This window comes from Gambusia affinis, linkage group LG21, assembly GCF_019740435.1.
Source record: "Gambusia affinis linkage group LG21, SWU_Gaff_1.0, whole genome shotgun sequence".
NCBI classification, from domain to species: Eukaryota; Metazoa; Chordata; class Actinopteri; order Cyprinodontiformes; family Poeciliidae; genus Gambusia; species Gambusia affinis.
Genome location: NC_057888.1, coordinates 20561987 through 20582222, shown reverse-complemented (window position 1 = coordinate 20582222; position 20236 = coordinate 20561987). Strand labels below are relative to the sequence as shown.

At 42.9% G+C, this 20236-nt stretch overlaps 1 protein-coding gene across 1 annotated transcript; it reads left to right on the top strand.

The window, feature by feature from the left end:
- Positions 1 to 1313: 1313 nt before the first annotated feature.
- On the top strand, positions 1314 to 19779 carry LOC122824164 (kinesin-1 heavy chain-like). The gene is made up of 26 exons (XM_044104443.1): positions 1314 to 1699; positions 3618 to 3705; positions 3786 to 3859; positions 4588 to 4692; positions 4777 to 4825; positions 4922 to 4977; positions 5219 to 5306; positions 8313 to 8437; positions 8574 to 8678; positions 9346 to 9491; positions 9689 to 9837; positions 10367 to 10569; positions 11266 to 11334; positions 11441 to 11647; positions 11735 to 11878; positions 13287 to 13475; positions 13702 to 13819; positions 14822 to 14877; positions 15010 to 15119; positions 15200 to 15301; positions 15389 to 15449; positions 16351 to 16422; positions 17441 to 17542; positions 17656 to 17869; positions 18400 to 18511; positions 18641 to 19779. The coding sequence occupies exons 1-26, from the start codon at positions 1574 to 1576 to the stop codon at positions 18645 to 18647; spliced, it is 2877 nt and encodes a 958-aa protein (XP_043960378.1). The 5' UTR covers positions 1314 to 1573; the 3' UTR covers positions 18648 to 19779.
- The last annotated feature ends 457 nt before the right edge of the window (positions 19780 to 20236 follow it).

Sequence of the window (20236 nt, the reverse complement as noted above, 5' to 3'; positions counted from 1 at the left end):
ATTGTGCTGGCTGAAGAAAATCCCTTCTGATAAAAACTTTAATCCTAACTCATGCCACTGTTATGCTACTAGTATTTTACTCGGGGTTAATACAATGACATTTTCTTCAGCTAAATGGATAAAAAAAAAAAGAAGAAGTGGCTCTACCAACTGTTCGAAATGCATCGAGATGTCAATGCAGGATGACCAAAGTTCAGCTTATGCAGGAAACAAGTATCCACAGGGAAGAAGGAAACCTTAGCTGTCCTTCACAGGTGTGTGTATCTAAAGGTTTCAGGGCAGTGGCTCCTGAGGGCTGGAGTTGGAGGCCACTGCTCTGCAAGAGCAGCAAAATTTGTTCTTTCACTCAATAGGAAAAAAAGAAGTTCCTTCTGATCTTGTTCCTTCACAAGAACTGAAGTGCAGACTGAAGTGGGATTTCATCTCAATTCAAAAATACTTTATTTGTCCCAGGGGAAGTTAAATGTTGTCCTAACTTATATCATCCAAGAATCTTTGCAGAGTGGTGATGGATGGTGATGCTGTGGGGAGGAAGGATCTCCAGCAGGAGTCAGACTTGCAATAAATCTGGAAGTAACAGGTACAAACACTCCTTTGTTCCTACAGCAGTTTCTCTTTTGAATACAGGAGAAGGTATTGGGACTCGTACCAGACTGTTTGTTTACTTCCGTTGTTACTTATTCCATATATTACTGATGTTAGTAGTACATTGATATATGCTGCTCTACTCTTCCTATCATACATTGATTTATGTTTGATGTCTTTTTAGGTACGCTTTAACAGCAGACTGTTGGTGTATGACAGTCTCATGAGGATGAGGATGAGCTAACAGCTCAACATCAGGGTAGCAGAAACAGTAACACATCCTGGATGACACCATCGGTTGTTGACAAGCGCTGCCACCTCATTCGCTGTTGCCGCTCCTCTTTAAATCTCCGTCTGGCCGACGTTGGAGTCGGGGAGCTGACCTCTGTTATTCCACAACTTACAGTAGTGGTACTCTAAAAACTCATGCCAATTTCTTCTTTTGTTGTTTTTATGACGCTTTTGATGCCCTTTGAGATTCTCTTGTAGAAGCATGACAAGGCTGAAAAAGAGACCAAAGACCAAACAGATGAAAGACCAAAAATAACTTCTATTATCAACCCTTTTTAGTTTAGCTTCACACAGCCTGAAGAGCCATGTGATTGTTCTTTGCACAGAAGGACATGTGCTCTGTCTTTGGTTCTGCCCTCCAACAGCTGGACTCTTTTATAACACAGTCAGCGACATCCAGACACTTCTTTTCAGTTTACATTTTATTTTAGAGCTCTGATCGAATTGTTTTTAAAGACTCTCTATTTGCTGAAGCGTCCCTATATTTTTGGGGGTTGGGATTTTATCCTTAATATTCAAGACTAATGTGTTCCTTCTCGCCTCAGCTGAGTGGTTGAGTACCAGCTGCTGGAACTCTGTGTTTTCCTCGCCGGGAGGATCGGGGAGGACTCCTCCAGCAGCCCGTCTCCTACTCTGAGCAGCGGCTGAGCTCCGGCTCAGTTTCAGGTCCTGTGGCGCTCCGTCTCTCGCAGCGGACATGGCGGACCCGGGGGAGTGCAGCATCAAAGTGGTGTGCCGCTTCAGGCCGCTCAACAGCGCCGAGGTGGCCCGGGGGGACAAGTACATCCCCAAATTTATTGGAGACGACTGCGTGCAGATTGCGGTGAGCGAGTGCAGAATTGAAGAACGGAGTTGTCTTTCTACGACGAAAACCCGGCCTAGTTTAGGGTTAGATATGGTATCTGTTGGAGTTATTGTTGTTTTAGATTGTTTTTAACAAAAATTACTTTACATGTTCTTACATGAACCCCTGCATGGGAGATTTACTTTATTTTTAAATAATTATCACCAGTTCAGCTGTGCAGACAAAAACGTTGTAAGGGATGATGAAGTATTAAGACTCAAACGAGACATTAGGCATCGTAGTGTTTTCCCGTCATTGTGGAAGTATTTTGACCCTCACTTCATTACAGAAATGTTTTAGTTCAGCCTCATTAGAGGCTGAACTACAAGATCTTAATCACACTGACAGTGGTTCACTCTTTGTTGCCTTTACAAATCAATCATGAGCAACAAAGTGCAACATTATTAACAAAATAAAGCTTTAAATTAAAAAATGAAAACTGATTTTTATAACATAATAACAAATATAAATATTTCACATAAAATAAGTGACTGCATAAATATTCTCCCCTTTCAAGTCAGTATTTAGTTGATGTGATTTTGGCTGCAATCACAACACAGAGTCTGTGTGGATCTATCAGGCTGCTCATCTGGATGCTGCGATTTTTCTCCATTCTTCCTTTTAAAAGTGTTAAAACTTGGAAAGTTTATCTAAGGGATTCCCACAGGATGATGCTACCACCACTATACTTGTGGTGTATTTGTGACAAAGTGTAGTGTTCTGGTGTCCACATTCATAGCATCCTGTCTGAACGGACAAAAAACTCCACTTTGGTCTCATCAGATTAAAGAACTTTCCATGGATTCTTCCCATCTGCCTTTTGGAAAACTCTGGTCTCCGCTTGATAGGACTTTTCTTCAACAGTTCCTTTCTCGTTGCCTCTCTCCCCTAATGCTTTGACTGGTCAAGAACCAACAGTTGTTGTCTCCCATCTCAGCTGCAGAAGCTTGTGTTTCCTTCAGTGTAGTCATGGTAACCTGGTGTCCTCTCTCTTTAGTGTCCTTCTTCACAGCCATCTGTGAGGTCAGCCATCTCGATTTCTACTTTTCTGTGACGTTTTCTCTGATTTTCTTGTAATGTCCTTTAATCTTCATGATGTGATGGCAGCCAGGAATATCAAGGGACCAATGAATGGACCTTCCTGCATTCAGGTGATCTCCATTCCACCCATTGTGAGACAACAAGCAAAAATTGGCCAATTTGGCATTAAAGGAGGTTTTTGTAAAAACAATATTGTTCATTTGTTGTTTAGTTGTAAAACCAATAAAAAGACTAAAACATCCATGGGGGTCAGGCATTTAAAAAGGCAGGGTAAATTTAAATAGTACCACAGGGAGAGGTTGGCTTGGGTTTTAACTCGTGGACAGCAGAGATAGCCTCTAATTGTTTTACCTCCACCCTCGCAGTTGTTATATTACATATAGTGAGCATCAACAGGCGTCGTGCAGTTTGGTCTTTTGAAAACCAAAATTATTTCATCTTAGTTTGAGTCATGGAGCAAAACTGGCTAAAAAAATAAATAAATGATGTTCACAGAAACTCTCCATCCAGTCTGAGCTTTAGCTGTTTTTCAAAGAAGAATGCTTGTACAGTTTTAGAGACACACCCCGAAAACACTTAGTTAGTTGTAATTGCAAAGGTAAGTTATAAAGCTGGTTCTGAAGGTTGGCTCAGGGAGCTGGATCCCAACGCACAGCTCTTAGATAAAAAAAAAAAAAAGTGAAAGTGTGTTATTTTGGGAAGGTTGCACGGTGGTTGACATTGTTGCTTTGTAGCATGAAGGTTCAGGTTTTGAAACAAGAGCTCCTTCTGCTGATCTGACTGGTTAACATGCAACAACTTTACAAGCTTTGTGTTACAAAGTGGAAGTACTTCATCCTCCCTTTCTGGCCACCAGGGAAAGCCGTACCACTTTGACCGCGTGTTCCAGTCCAGCACCACTCAGGTGCAGTTCTACAACGCTGTGGCTCTGAAGATCGTCAAAGGTAAGCCTTGACATTAGTTCAACACAGGGAAGTCTTGCAGGTTCAAAGTCGGTGCTCAAAGGGTTTTCCAAACTTTGCAGATGTACTGGAGGGATATAACGGAACGATATTTGCTTATGGGCAGACTTCGTCTGGAAAAACACACACAATGGAGGTAATGCAAAGGGATGTTGGATACGGAGCTATAAAACAGTAGCTGATGGTTTTGCTTTTCTCGTTCAACATAAATATCTGAGATCATCCAACATATGGCAAACAAAAAAAAGACTACAGATGAGAAATGGTAACAAAACCATTTCTTTGACTTTCGGAGTCCAGAGAACGACAGTGAGAGTCAATGTCTATTAAGACAACATGGAACAGTGGGGAACCTTCTCGAGTGGCTGAAGCTGTGTCAAGTCAAATGAATTTGTATGGAAATGTCTCGTGGTCTTTAGCTAAAGACAGAAGAGAAATCCCCCAACTGCTAAAATCTGACACCACTCCATTTTTGTTCACATTTCGTGAAGAAGGAAGTTGCGCTCATATCTTCTCCAGAGGTTTTTACGTTGTTTCCTCCAGTGGTTCTCACTACAGGCGAAAAGGTGAACAGGCTTTTCAGAGGGTTTGGTTCGTTCGACCAGGTGCAGTGTGAAAGCGAACCTCACCAGCTGAAAATGTAACAAATGTTGTAATTTTGGTCCTCAGTTGAACCAAGTCCACCTTACTATTAAGGTATGAAGACACTCTAAAATTAGTTGGTAGATCAGAAACATTTAAGACGGACAAAAGAGCAAAAGATAAAACTTGTTTCCAGTGCTGTAAACTAAATTTAGTTGATGGCAGAATGACGGATTCTGCCATCATTTCTCACTTTTTTTCTCTCAATATTTTCCTCCGAAGGGAAAACTTCATGACCCAGAAATGATGGGAATCATTCCTAGAATTGTCCAAGACATCTTCAACTACATTTACTCCATGGATGAAAACTCGGAGTTCCACATCAAAGTATGTAATTCGCCCGATCAAACAAGGAGGAGCTCACATGTTCACACTTTATAAAGCTTCTCTTATAGAGCTTTTGTTTGGCAGGTTTCATATTTCGAAATCTATCTGGACAAAATCCGAGACTTGTTGGACGGTAAGCGTTTGGGTTTCTTGTGCCCTGCTTCAATATGCTTTCACCTCCTGACAGCACACTGACTGCAGCCATGTTGACCTTGACTTTTCTGTGCAGTAACAAAGACAAACCTGTCAGTGCATGAAGACAAGAACAGGGTGCCCTATGTCAAGGTGAGACATCTCTTGGATTCGTTGGTGTTTTTTTGTTGCCCTGAGCTATTAATAGTTCACCATTTATGTGATCAGATGAGAAAGAGTGGAAAAACTGAGAAGATGAAGTAACGGGGAGTCACTTTTTCTCCACGGTTCCCCCTGCGCTATGTCATGGTCTCGGCCTTCTTAACCAGGTCTCTGTGTGGCTGCACAGTGGCTGAACACAGCGCTTCCTTGTGATGTGCCTTTGTGTCCGCAGGGATGTACCGAGCGCTTCGTGTGCTGCCCCGAGGAAGTTATGGATGCCATAGACGAAGGCAAAAACAACAGACACGTGGCCGTCACAAGTGAGTTTGCACACTGAGCGCCTTCAGAGCTGCTGGTTCTCATGGGTTCAGCCTCAGTGGGTCTCCTGACTGCCGCCACACTCAATGTCTAGCGGAGGCAATCTTCACTCCTGTACTTTTTCTAACATGTAATGAGTAGTGAATCTGAGAACGCCTGGTCTTTTTGTGGGGGAGGAAATGGAGGGGGGCGGGGGGCGTAACTAGTACCTTGCAAAAGTATCCACAGCCTTTCAGCTTTTCACTAGGAGTGCACCGATTGCACTTTTCTGGCCAATCGCCAATCCTTAAAAGGCCTGACCTGATGATTCCGATTTTAGTTGATACTGATTTTTTGGTAACACTTTTTGTTTGTTTTGTAGGCCAGATATTTATCCAAAAAAGTAAAAATAAAACTCAGATTTTTTTTTATTTTTTGCAAACATCACTACTATGCACTATTTTATATTGGTCTGTCAAATTAAATTCTCCCAAATGTATTGAATTTTGTGTTTTTAATGTGGAACAAAATGTGGAGAAGGAGTGCCATTCATTACCAAGAAGCTAAAATGCTTTTACTGCTAGGCAACCATGTCAGAATTTATTCAACGTACTTAATACAGTTCCACTATTAATGACAATTAGATTTATAGCTGACATTCACAACTGTTCAAAGGTTTAGAACAAACAAATGACATTAAAACAGGTTAATAGTTAAATAAATCTAAGATTCCACGGATTTGATCCAAAGTCAACACTTAAGCATAGTTTCCATGACTACTGCAACAGAATATCCAAATCAGCTAAAGAAGCCCCTGATTAGACACATCAGGTGTCATAGATCAGCTCAGATATTGAGGCTGTTGATGGCAACATTTTATGCCATGTAAAGTTCAGGTAATACGTCATCATCTCACTAAAAATGTGTGAAATGACTCAAAAATACAGCAAAGGCCAGGAATTTTTCTCGAGGCCCAGTTGGAAGCTTAATTTCTAAGTTTAAAGTTGAAAAAAAAAAGTGGCACCGCCACCTGGTGGCAGAAAGAGAAAACCAAAACCAAACTCTCGAAGCAAACTTACTTTGCCATGACTGTTAGCTAGTTTTAGACAGTGATGTCAGTAACGCGTTAATTTGTAACGCGTTACTGACGTCGGACCACTTTTTTCAGTAACGAGTAATCTAACGCGTTGCTATTTCAAATCCAGTAGTCAGACTACAGTTACTTATCAAAATCATTTTTGCGTTACTGCGTTACTATCTTCTTTTGTTATTTAATAGTTATTTCCTCTACGTGTCCTGTCGAGTGACCGACGTCTCTATGCGACAGAAATGTAAACAATGGAGGGAGATGCGCATTTTGTTGGTGGAAAAACCGGAACTATTTTGAGTTTCTGTCCCCAAGTCCGAGTACTTTTTGGGCTTGTTTTTGAACGTGAAGTTGCTCATTTGGGTTTGGAAATGAGCAGAGACTCGTAATAAATCCCAGAATTTGTCCGTCATTAAGGTAGTCTTACTCAGTCTCTTCCTGTCCATCATTTCCCGGATGATCCGTCCCGCTGTGTCTTTAATGTCAAGTTAATGTATTACCTCTGAATGACGTCGAGCTTCGCGTTGCGCTCCAGAAAACTGCAAACATCGAGACCAATATGAACAGCGCAATAAACGTGAAAACAGCCACGAATAAACGTGTCCGTAGTTGGCAATAGTTATAATGGCAAGTTAACGCCATTATGATTATTAATATTAAGACAAGTGTCACAAATCTGTGCAGCCATCTTAGCTGTGGAGCTGAAGGAGTGCTGTTGAGGGCACACACAGAAATGAGAGAACCTGGAGGCTGGGGGAGGGGAGGGGAGAGGGAGGGGTGGGGGGTGGGGGGTTTAAAATCCTTCTTGGAGTTTTCCAGACAACAGTTCAGCCCTAGGGGCATGACGAAATTTTTCTTTTGCCTCTTAAAACTGTTATTTCAAATGCGTTCAGACTGATACTGATTTTCGTCAAAACTTTTGCGTTTTCGCTATCAAACTTTTGTTATTTAAAAGTACACTTTTTCGTTATTTGCAAACATCACTACTATGCACTATGTATGGTCTGAAATGTAAACAATGGAGATTGAATTTTCTGATTTAATATAAGGAACTATTTTGAGTTTTTCCAAGTGAATAATTGGTGATGTTGAAAGCTAAAATGCTTTTTTTTGATATAATGTAGCAGAACCTATGATATAAACAGAAACCTTCCGTAATTAATGAAATATAGATACTGTACATCAAACTATATTTCTGAGTTATATGTCCGTAAAGTCATCTGACACAGTTAATATATTATAAATCTGTTGACGGTTAGCTAAATGGTTTAAAGAACTGCTTTTATGTTCAGTTTCATCTACTAACAGAATAAAATCAGTAAATAAAGCCCGTGATTAGACAATCAGTGTCAAGACCAGATTATTAATATTAAACGTTATCACAAATCTGTCAGCCATGTAGCAGGAATAAAGGATCTCTGTGTGAAAATGACCAAAATACAGCAAAAAACACAGAATGGCTGGGGAGGGAAGTGGGGTAACAGAAACACAAATTACTCACGTTTTTTTTTTGTACTGTTTTTTCTACAATCTCCTCTTCAGTTCAGCCTTATCAGTGGAGACACATTGTTGATGTTACCATTATAAAATAGCTGACAATTAAGTACAAGTACAAAGCTCAATGTTATTTTCACAGGAGGCGGAGCGTTGTTGTTAGCAGCTGCTGAAAGTAACTAAAAAGTTACTTTTAGTGTAACTTAGTTACTTTCCAAATCAAGGTGTCAGTAATCTAACTAAGTTACTTTTTCAAGGAGTAATCAGTAGTCCGATTAAAGTTACCTCTTCAAAGTAACTATGCCATCACTGGTTTTAGATGCAACTTTAAATTGCATGTTGTTCCAGGTTTGAGCTCCTTGAACAACATCTGAATACTTCAATATCCCCCTGTTAGTGTCATGTCATTTTTTCTGGATAATCCTCAATTTGTCTCTGTCCACCTCAGACATGAACGAGCACAGCTCCCGAAGTCACAGCATCTTCCTCATCAACATCAAGCAAGAAAACACCCAGACTGAGCAGAAGCTGACCGGCAAACTCTACCTCGTCGATCTGGCAGGAAGTGAAAAAGTAAGATCCCACCCCCCTCAACTTCTGAGCTAGCAGTATAATGTGAAGCATTGTCATAAAATTGATTTGCTGTGAGACATTTTTTTCCCACAGACACAGAGATTAATGAGGCTTCTTGGGTTCATCTTCTTGGCAGGTGGGTAAAACGGGAGCAGAGGGAACAGTTCTGGATGAAGCGAAGATGATCAACAAGTCTCTGTCGTCGTTGGGTAACGTCATCTCTGCTCTGGCGGAGGGATCGGTGAGACAGCTCTCACAGGGTGTCCAGATGATGGAGGTGTTCACAGTCTGGGATGTTGTTTCATAACCTAACACTGCTTTAAACGGCCTCGGTCTTCATGATGCCGTTTGCTCTCTAATGTTCTGTAACTAACCGCTGAGGCCTTCACAGAGCAGCTGGGTTTGGGATTTGTGAATCCTTTATTGCAACTGTAACTTTACATCAGGTAATGCAGAGGTAGCAGCGTGAGAGATGTAAGACACAGTGCCACCTGCAGGTGTGAGTTAGCACTCACTCAAAACCAATGTTTTTTTTTTTTTATCATTTTGCATGAAAATTTGCAATAAACTCACTATTATGTGATGGCGTGGGAAAAAATGCAGGTTTCTATTGATTATGGCTGAATCTTCAAACATTGAGAATCTTAAAAAACTATTTATGTTTTGGTTTAAAAGGCCAAACTTCCTTTCTGTAATTATTTCTTTCTGTAAAGGTCAGCTGACTTTATTAAAGGGCTTATTGTAGCTCCAGCTACAACACCCTCCACTGTGTTAGAATGTATTTTTTTGACATTTTCTTTCTGATTGGTTTGATTTGCGGCAGAACACATAGTTTAAATTACTGCTACATTCGACACTATGTAAAGCTCAACAATTACAGCTGCTTTACATTTTCCACTCCCTTCCAGAGCTACGTACCATACAGAGACAGTAAGATGACCAGGATCCTGCAGGACTCCCTGGGAGGAAACTGTCGGACAACCATGGTCATCTGCTGCTCACCTTCTGCTTTCAATGACGCAGAGACCAGGTCCACTCTGCTGTTTGGACAGAGGTACACAGGCACACACAGAAAGGCTGCCTTGTATCATTTGGTTTCATGAAGAGTTGCATTTGGTCTTGACTCATTGGTCTTGACCAATGCAGGGGAAAAGCACCATAAGGTGCTTATGGAAAAGGACTTGGCTAAAAAAATAAAACATAAAACTTTGGGAGAGACACGGTTATGAAAACTGTGACTCTCCTCAACAGGGCAAAGACGATCAAAAACACGGTGAGTCTGAATGTGGAGCTGACCGCAGAGCAGTGGAAGAAGAAGTGGGAGAAGGAGAAGGAGAAGAACAAGACTCTGAGGACCACCATCACCTGGCTGGAGACAGAGCTCAATCGCTGGAGGAAAGGTGATTTTACCATGGTTTGGTAAAATTAAACTCTTAAGAATTGCTGAGCTGAAAAATAACCCAACATCTTGAATGGTGAACTGCTGTTGAGGTGCATTATGGATATGGATTAACATGAAGTGTGATTAGTGTGGCCTGGAACATGATCCTAACCTAGGGTATGGAGTATGAATCTCTTCTCAAACCCAGCCAACTGAGTCACAATGTTTGATCTAATGTTTGGTCTAACGTCTGTCCTACCAGCATGAGCTAAACTGTCGGGTTGAGGAATGAACTCAGAAGATTTTAGAGTGTTTAGATGGAGAAGCTCTTCAGTCATGCACACAGGGTATTCCTGTCAATTCACTCTAAATCTGAGTCACATACTGGTTTATTTTTAGGTCCAAAACAAAGCATCCATTGTCTTCACGTTAGCAGTGTCATGAGGAAAATCACAGCAGTTCTCCTTGAAATGCGGCCGTGGCGAAACCAGGGCCGATCCCATTCTCACGTAACACAAGAAACATGACGCCTCTGCTGCCCCCTGCAGGAGAGAGCGTGCCAGTGGAGGAGCAGTTTGACAAAGAAAAGGCTAAAGCTGAGGTGGTGTCGCTGGATGCTGCTCTCAACAACAATGATAAGGCTGCACCCAAGCCTTCCCTGGGCAGCCTGCCCGGAGTGGCTCTCACGGGTCCAGAGCAGGAGAAGTACGAAGCAGAAATGGCCAAGCTCTACAAGGAGCTGGACGACAAGGTAAATGTTCTGGTTCACTGCGTGTCAACGACTCAAGACCCACAGAAAACAGGCCAGGAACTTTAGGGGAAAACAAGGCTGAGATTTCTGCATGGTTTGACATCAGTAACTGGTGCAGTATTACTTCTTGACAGCAGATGGCGCAACTGGCTTCTAAAAATAGGTAAAGGAGCGATCTCAAATCGGAGTCTTCTAGGGCCAGAGTCCTGCAACTTTCAGATGTAAGGGTGCACCGATTGCAGTTTTCTGGTCGATCACGGATCTTTAAGAAGCCTGATTTTCCGATTCCCATTTTGTCAGATACCAATTTTTTTTTACCGTTACCTGGCTAACAGTCAAACCTTTCCCACAGCACAACAGAAGAGGATAGTGGTTGATTTTTAGGACTTTGCTGACGTAAATAAGATTGGTGAATAAGATCAGCTTCACATGTAAGCAACAGCCGATCACAGATCTCCCAAAAGTAAGGAAATTGGGGCTGATTTTTATTGTTATCCCCTTTATCCCTTGTCCTACAAACTGGAATAAAATTGTGAAATTGCGTCACTAGGATGCAGTCAGGCTCTATAGATCTTTGCTAAAGAGCTAATATTGGAGCCAGGTGTGCTGGAAGCAGAGAGACATCGAAAAGTTGCAGGACGCTCCTGCAACTACCAGATTATTGGATGACTTGTTTCGTATCGTCCTGCTCTCCAGGATGATGAGATCAACCAGCAGTCCCAGGAGGTGGAGAAGCTGAAGCAGCAGCTGCTGGACCAGGAAGAGGTGATGTCTCTCTCTCTCTCTCTCTCTTTTTCTCTCTCCTTCCTCTCCCAGTCTGAATCCTGACTGAACATCCTTCCCCCCCCCACCCCCACCCCCACCCCGTCAGCTGTTGGAGTCCTCGCGCAGCGACCACGACACCCTGCAGACGGAGCTGAACCGGCTGCTGGCTGAGAACGAAGCCTCCAAGGAGGAAGTGAAGGAGGTGCTGCAGGCGCTGGAGGAGCTGGCCGTCAACTACGACCAGAAGAGTCAGGAGGTCGAGAACAAAACCAAGGAGTTTGAGGCGCTTAGCGAGGAGCTGAACCAGAAGTCTGTAAGGCAGTCGCAGCCTCAGGTGTTTGGAGTGCTGCCGGGAACGCTCTTCCTCACACTGACTGGTGCCGCCTCCATCCATCCTCAGAGCTCCTTGGCCTCCATTGACTCGGAGCTGCAGAAGTTGAAGGAGATGACCAACCACCAGAAGAAGAGGGTCACTGAGATGATGTCGTGTTTGCTGAAAGACCTGGCTGAGATCGGCATCGCGGTGGGAAGCAATGACATGAAGGTGCGTCCCTCGCTTTCACATTACAAGAACATGTCTGTGTGTGCAAACTTCTGAATTAGAAGAGATTTAGAAGAAAAGTTTATAAAAAGTTCTCTCTACTTTTGACGGAAAATTGACTTTTTTTAGCTTTATATCTTATTCCTTCATCAAAACCAAACCTGGAGGGTTGCTTTGATTCTTTCATACATGTTTGAGAAATCCTCTAATCTCCATGGCAACCACTCAACTGTGTGAAACAACTGGGTGGATCTAGCTCTGCCTTCGAGGACAAAGAGCTGCAGTTTCCAACCTTCCACCTCACAGAGCACTGTGCTCCTTCAGACTAGCCAGCAGCAATTAGCCGACATCTGGAGGAACTGTGCATCTGTTGATCTCATTATAGGAGCTGCTTCTCAGTGCAACATTAATAAAAAAAACCTTAAGGTGTTAATGGAGAAGCCATGGGGTGATGACTTCCTTAATACGGAGTTTCAGAAAGAGCAGGAGTTTTTAAAAAGACAGAAACCCAATTTCAAGGCGTTAAATTACAAAGTCAAATTTCTTGTAAGTAATATTCGATATATGCAGCATTCTTATAACAACTGAAGTTAGCATAGTTACTTGATTGTGCTGTAAAATAGCAGTATGTGCCTGGAAAACAAAAATACTTCTTGTTAAAGATGTGAATAATTTTGAAAGGCAGTATATTTTTTTTCTAGGCCACAAGATGGCGCTCCTATAATGTTTTTTTTTTTCATGCATTTCAGATAGCTCGTGTGCAGTTCTTCAAACATTACCGGGAGCTGGATCAAACCAACGAACCAGAACTGCAATCAGTAGTTGATAATTATGGAAACGTCTCCTAATTGGGCTCAGGCAACACACTAAAAACCCTGATGAAGGACAAAATACAAATGTAACACAAATAAAAATGTCCACATGAAAGACAATAAGAAAAGGGCTTGATTTACGTAGTGTGTCTCCCTCTGAAAATAACTATTTGGACGCAGCATGTTAAGAAAACAAGAATATGATGATAATCTGGATCACGTGTTCCAAACTGGCTAAAAGAGGAGCTTAAACATTTTACAAATACTACATTTTCTACCGTTTCACGTAGCTGAGTTTAGCAGGATATCAGACAGAAGCAGAGTGTACATGACTCAGACATCCAGTGCTCAGTGTGTTCGCTACTAGCTTCTGTCATCTGTAGGTCATATCAGATGAAAGTTGCACAAGTGAAATTTCCTGTGATTTTGCTGTTTGTTTTAGATGACATGCAAATATCTTTATCTTCAGAGGAGATAAAGACACAAACCCTTCATATCAGCACCGGCAGCGCTGCTGCTATTGCTGATGCCATCAGAACACACACTAACGGTACCCGTCGTACACCGAAGCCACAATGTGCCGTTTCTTCACCTCTCAGCAACAGGAGAGCAGCGGGCTCATCGACGAGGAGTTCACCGTGGCCCGGCTCTACATCAGCAAGATGAAGGCCGAGGTGAAGACCATGGTGAAGCGCAGCAAACAGCTGGAGAGCAGCCAGGCCGAGAGCAGCCAGAAGCTGGAGGAGACGGAGAGCGACCTGACCGCCTGCAAGCTCCGCATCTCCCAGGTAACCGCTGCTCCATCCATCCATGATCACGCGCGCCGTCGCTACAGTAACGCACCTTTCAGATGTGATGATTGTACGTCAAAACATGTCTGAAGATGTAACATTTTAGGGGTGCGCTTCAAGGAAGTGCTCATGGAGACTGTGCGTGTGTGTGCGTGGGCGTGTGTGTGCGTGTGTGGGTGTGTGTGTGTGTGTGTGTTGTCTCTTCTCACCCGCCGGCGGTCAGTACGAGGCTAAGATCAAGTCCCTGTCAGACAGTCTCCAGAACGTGGAGCACAAGAAGAGACAGCTGGAGGAGAACGTGGACCTTCTGAACGACGAGATCGTCCGGATCAGAGCTGAGGGTGAGCGCCAGAGAAACTGGGTTAGCTTCAAACGCAGGGACAGACCTAGCCTCCATGGGGCCCTAAGCGAAATGTGGTTTTGGGGCCCTCTTGTTCTGTTAACAATGTGGACTGGCTGCAATCAGCAGTCTGATCATTAGATCATTCACACACTTATTGCATCTCTGGCAGTGCTGTTTACATTTTCTACATGATTAATATAGGATACTTTTATTGGCCAACTGATTCATCAACAAGTTGATTTCTGGGTGCCGATTTTCTTATTTTTGGGGGATCATGATCTACTGATACTTACATATGAAACTGATGTTATCCCCTGATCTTATCTTCGTCAGCAAAGGTTTAAAAATCAGCCTCTGTCTTCTTCTGCTCTGCAGTGAGAGGTCTGACTGACAGACTGACCCACCAGGTCAGGTCTGAACGTTTGCAGTTAACAATATTCACCGACTTTTTTGCTGTATTTAGCAACATTTCAGACAAGAAAAAAAAATAAAATAAAAAAATTCATATTAACGAAAATCAAAATCAGCAGGTCAGACTTTTTAAAGATCGGTAACCAGGGATCGGCCAGGAAACTGCAATCAGTGCACACGTATTCATGACATTCTTTGATTAAATAAATTTCTCTTAAGCGTTACTCCAATAGCTAAAAATGTAATTTATACCAGCTGAGTCGTTCTCCCTATCAAGTTGCTTTATTTGTTATCATTCTCGTAAAATTACTTCCCCGTTCTCCTAATATGCAACTATTTTCTTGTAATATTATGACTTTATTCTGATGTTATTAAGACTTTATACTTATATTATTACAATTGTATTCTGGAAATAATAATATAACTCTTTTCGTATTGCTACAACTAACTTGTGTTCCTGTGAAAATGAGTCTTTCAACAAGATACAGATCCAAAACATCCTAATCGACACAGAAAGGGTTCACCAAATTTTAGTGAAGCTTCTGAAAAATTATTATTATTTTTACTTTTATTATTTTATTTTTTTCAGAGAGAGTAAATGCCATGGAGAAAGAGAATGAAATCCAGTCTGCCAATGAAGTCAAGGTATTCTACGCCTCTACGCTTTCGCTTCTTAACCTTGCTGTGACACGGGACAACATGTAACCGTGTGTGTGGGTGCGTGTGGGCGTGTGTGTGTGTGTGTGTGTGTGTGTGTGTGTGTGTGTGTGTGTCCAGGAGGCTGTGGAGAAGCAGATCCAGTCTCACCGAGAGGCCCATCAGAAGCAGGTCAGCAGCCTGAGAGACGAGCTGGACAGCAAGGAGAAGCTGATCACGGAGCTGCAGGAGTAAGAGCGACGTCTGAAAACCTCGCTCTGTCGTTGGAGAGCGTGCAGCTGTGCTGAATGTGTTCCTGCGGTCCCTGCAGCTCCAACCAGGAGATCGTGCTGGGGCAGGAGAGGCTGAAAATGGAGCACGAGAAGCTGAAAGCAGCCGACCAGGAGAAGAGCCGCCAGCTGCAGGAGCTCACGTAAACGTTGTCGTTTGGTCAGGAGGGAAGCTGTTGCTATCGGCATGACAACCTGTAGGTGGTGATAACCTGATTGTTGCTCCACAGGCTGCTGCAGGACAGACGAGAGCAGGCCAGGCAGGACCTGAAAGGACTGGAGGAGACGGTGGTCAGTTATTTGACAAGGAGACACATTTGCTTAGTACATATTTCTGATCTGACATGGAGAGGATTTGGGTTGGGATCAGAGGTGGCAATCATTCAATAAAAGATCATGAAAATCTGCTTCTTTTATTCTTAAGATTCTCCTCAATTATTTACAGGTGTGGCTAACCTCAGTCCTGGTGACCCTGAGGTGCCACTCTTTAGCCGTGTTTCCATCTAGGTTTTTTTTTTTTTTTTAATGCACATTTTTAAGCATTGCATTAGAAAAGGTTGATGGAAACAGCAAAATTTGAAACAACTTGCTCAATTTCTCAAAAAATGTCACTAGAAAAGGTTGGACAGCAAGGAGAAGCTGATCGCTTAAACAACTATTTAAGTCCACAACAAAATGAATTCCTTGTTGCATCTATTTGAAGCGATTGTTAGAGGCACCAAAAACTGTCCCGATTTTTCTTGGACATCTCTGCCTCCGATCAAATTTAATGCAAATAATCGGTTTCGTGTTTCAGTGTGAGACTCTGCTAGCCTGTGTTGGAGGTTTCTACACATCTTTAGCAGAGGTGCCAATAAGTGTGTGTGTCTGTGTGATTACTGAGAACAGATTTATTCAAGTCCATTGTTCTCAGAAGTGCATTAAAAACTAGAGAGTGAGGAATAACGGATGGAGACCTGAGGCCTTTTGATGGTCATGTTCCCCCTGAACATTTAATTATCCGGGGTCACCAGGGAGTAGCCAGCGTCTCTCCCAATGACTCCTCCAGATAGACACTGAAGGAGGATAAGGAACGAATGAAGGGATTGATTGGTTGACTGATTGATTGTTTACTGAGGTCTAATAATGGACTAAGACATACAGCTTAATCTTTTCTGCCGCCTCTTCTTTTGTCTGTCTCTCTTTTCTTTAGGCTCGGGAGCTGCAGACACTCCACAGTTTGCGGAGGCTTTTCGTGCAGGATTTATCCAGAAGAGTAAGAAAGGTAGAACTTGTCATGTTCTATTTCGTCTTTACACCAAAACACGCGTGCTGCCTGCTGTTTGAAAGCCACCAACACGCCATTTCCACGTGGTGATCGTGAGCAGCGGTCGGACGAGGCGTCTTCCGATTTTGCACTGCTGTGGTGCCGAGCTTCATTTGCACCCTGATGATTTCTTAATGAGTCCAGGGAACACAACAGACAGCGTCTGCGATAAGTAGGCCATCCGATTCTGTAAAGGCAGCAGATGTAAATTAGGGGGCCCGGGGCTTCGGCGTGGCGCTCGTCTTCAGCCGTCAGCCCGGGGCAGATGGCAGCGAGATGAAAAGAGGCACATCCAGGCTTTTCCCGTTCACTCACACAAAAATGCAAATCTGCTACTAATCATGTCCTTTAGCCTCAGATTGAGAGTCAGTTTTAAAGGCTCGGCCTTAAAAGGTTTGCAGTTGTGTACAATAAATAGATTGGGGTTTGGGATTGTAATGTGCCAAAATGTGACAAACTTAAAGGTGCAGTATGTAACTTTCATACAGAAACCATATATTTATTTTACATGTGTGTTGAAACTGTCACATATGACACTGATAATCTGTGGGAAAAAAAAAAATAATCAAGATCCTCTGTTATCTCCCAGTCGTATCTCGAAACAGCCAATCAGAGTCAGGAGGCGGGCCCTTGTTGTCTCCTACGGTGAGCTAGCAGAGTCTGTTGTGAATGCTAAGACAAGTTAGCTAGCGTAGTCACCGACAACAGCAGATAAGAGTTCTTCCTGTAATTATAGTAGTTTCTCTGCCATTAGTACATTTAGCAGCGAGTACATGGTTATGATTAACAGCGCTAAGACCCGCCTCCTGGCTCTGATTGGTTGTTTTTGATCAGGAGCGGCGCATATCTTCAAACAAAACTTGATCTTTTCATATATTATCTGTCTCATACTAAACTGTCATGACAAGGTGAGGGTTTTATCAAATAAAAAACATACATTTTATTAAAGTTACAATTCTTTGCTATGTTCGGACAGAATGGGCAGGACATGGACGACTCAGAAGCCAGTGCTGCTCAGAAACAAAAGATCAGCTTCCTGGAGAGCAAACTTGAGCAGCTCACCAAAGTTCACAAGCAGGTAAAAACTCACAAGCACCCCCCCCCCCCACACACACACACACATGAGCTCCTCATACAAGCAGTCTTCACCTTTAGAAGCGTTTTGTCCAACAGTTCGCTCTCTCTTTGCAGCTGATGCGAGACAACGCCAGCCTTCGCTGTGAGATCCCCAAAATGGAGAAGCGCCTGCGTGCCATGGCGTCGCGGGTCCAAGCGCTGGAAGCCGCCCTGAAGGAAGCCAAGGAGAGCGCGGCTCGGGAAAAGAAGCGTTACGAGGAAGAGATGGAACGCATCAAGGACACGGTCAAGCCCAAAAACATGGGCAGGAGAGCCTCTGCGGTCATAGGTGGGCAAAAACGTAGTAATATGATAATCAGAAGCCAGGGGGTGCTGTAACGTAGCAGCCCCAGGTCTGTCAAGTTCAGGTAAGCTGTATATATTTCTGAAGCCAGAGTGAAGAGTATCATATATTGCAAATTTGTCAGGAAATGTAGTTTCTCTTTGGACCCATGCTTTGGCTTTCTTTATGAGAAAGCAACTCAAATCAGTCCCTAAAATCAAAGCAAAGTCTTTAATTAGATACACAAAAGCTTCTCTTCTTATTTTTAAAATTGTTGGCCAACTTTCAAAACCCGAGAGACTTGACGATAAAAATTCAACACACTAACTGATTTCACTCACCAACATTCAGATATCGGACAGGAAATCTCGCAAAACCCCTCAAGGCCCAATGTGATTTCAGAGTAAACAAAGATGGCCGAGGCGGAAAAAGTGATGGTTTACAGCTGGTTTAATTGTGCCTTAATGTACATTTAAGCAAACTTCTCTTGATTAAAATGTTATAACTGATGCATTCTGTCTTTTTGTCAAACCCAGTGAAGCCTATCAGACCGGGCCAGCTGCCCGGAGCGTCTCCCTTGATTGGCATCAACAGGGCCCTACTGCTGCAGAACAGCCAGTCTGATACCATTGGAGAGGACAATGACAGGTACCAGAACATATCAAGCTCCATCAATCTGTTTCTCTGTTGAAGAGCTCTGTCTCTGAAAAACACAGAGGAGGCAAAATAACTTGAGTAAGCAGAAATAATTTCCTTTCCTTTCCTTTTATCTCACAGCAGTTAAGAATCTTCAGACAGATGCCCAAACCTGAAGCCAAAACCTCAAACCAGCAGAGTCCTGGACACTCTGCACAAATCCTCCAGTGTCCAAATGTGTGCAAACTGTATAGAAAAGCACCGCTGCTCTTTAAGGCTAACAAGCTGCTAATGCGAGCAAGATTGTTTCAAATGCCCAGAAAATTCTGCTTCTACTGTGAGAACTTTGTGTTCTTTTCACCCGCACATTAATCATCAGCTTGTAAAAGAAAGCGAGCCTGCGCTGCACTAAAGGCCTCTAACATAGCTGTCTACATTGCAATGTCACCAAGCGAACATGAACACATCCAACCGCTGGGCAGATGCGTAGACCAAATCCACACGTGGACGTGCTATCAGATACAAAACTGGTTATTATTTCTTGACCTAACCAGGAGTGAAGCACGCAGCTTCAGTTATTACGGCTGGGAACCAGCGATCAGGCCCGAAAACTGCAGTGATGAACTCTGACCTGAACCTTCAGAGACACATTAAGAGAGTCACAAAGTCGGCCTTCTGTCACCTGAAGAACAACTCCAGGATTAGAAGATTAACGTCCCAACAAGATGAGGTGAAACTCATTCATGCTTTCATCTTTAGCTGCATTGATTACAACAGTGTCTTTACTGGTCTGCCTAAAATGTGGGACAGCTGCAGCTGATCCAAAACGCTGCTGCTGGCGTTCTCACTAAAACTAGGAAAATCCACCATAGACAAATTGATTTCAGCCACATCACTCCAGTTTGAACGTTTTGTTTTTGTTTACAAATCACTGAACGGCTTAGCACCAAAATACATTAAAGATCTGCTGTTGTCATAGTAATAGGACTCCTGCTTCTGGTTCTGCTCTGCATTCCTGGAACCAAACATGGAGGAGCAGCATTCAGTTTCTATGCACCACAAATCTGGAATTAACTCACAAAAAAACTGCTGAAAGCCAGAGTTCCCTTAAATCGAGGCTAACCGCCCATTTGCTTAGAGTTCCCTTTGATCATTAATAACTGGAACATTCCAGTCTGGATCACAAGTTGTTTTTATTAATTTTCTGTATTTGTATGTCACGTAAAGTGCTTAAAAATCCTAGACAAGACAAATAAACTTGACTTGACCAAAACACTTTTCATTGGCATCAACAAGCTTCTGGAATAATTTAACTGGATATTTGATATTTGCGTATGATAAATGATAGACCTCAGTCAAGCTGACTGGTTTCGGGACACACTCGTACATTTCAGCCAACAGTTGAGATCGGGTCTACTCCAGTAGCTTAATACTTTCCTGCCGGTTTGGTTGTGTGGTTGGGATCACTGTGCTGCCAGAACACCCAACCGTGTTCTGCTAGCTTTTTGGTTTGAGATAAAACCCTCAAATCAAGTCTGCATTCTTCATTTGTCCTTCCACTTTGTGTGATGTACCAGCACCACTACTCTACCACCCCCATGCCTAAGCTCGCAAATTTCACCGGAGGGTTTTTGAAGCAGCTTCTTCGTTGGTCTCCTCTCCATCCAGCCATCTTGGACTCTTGGGTCGCTTGGTGGCTCTTGGCTCGTTCCTGGACATCATGTCAATTTTCCTTTT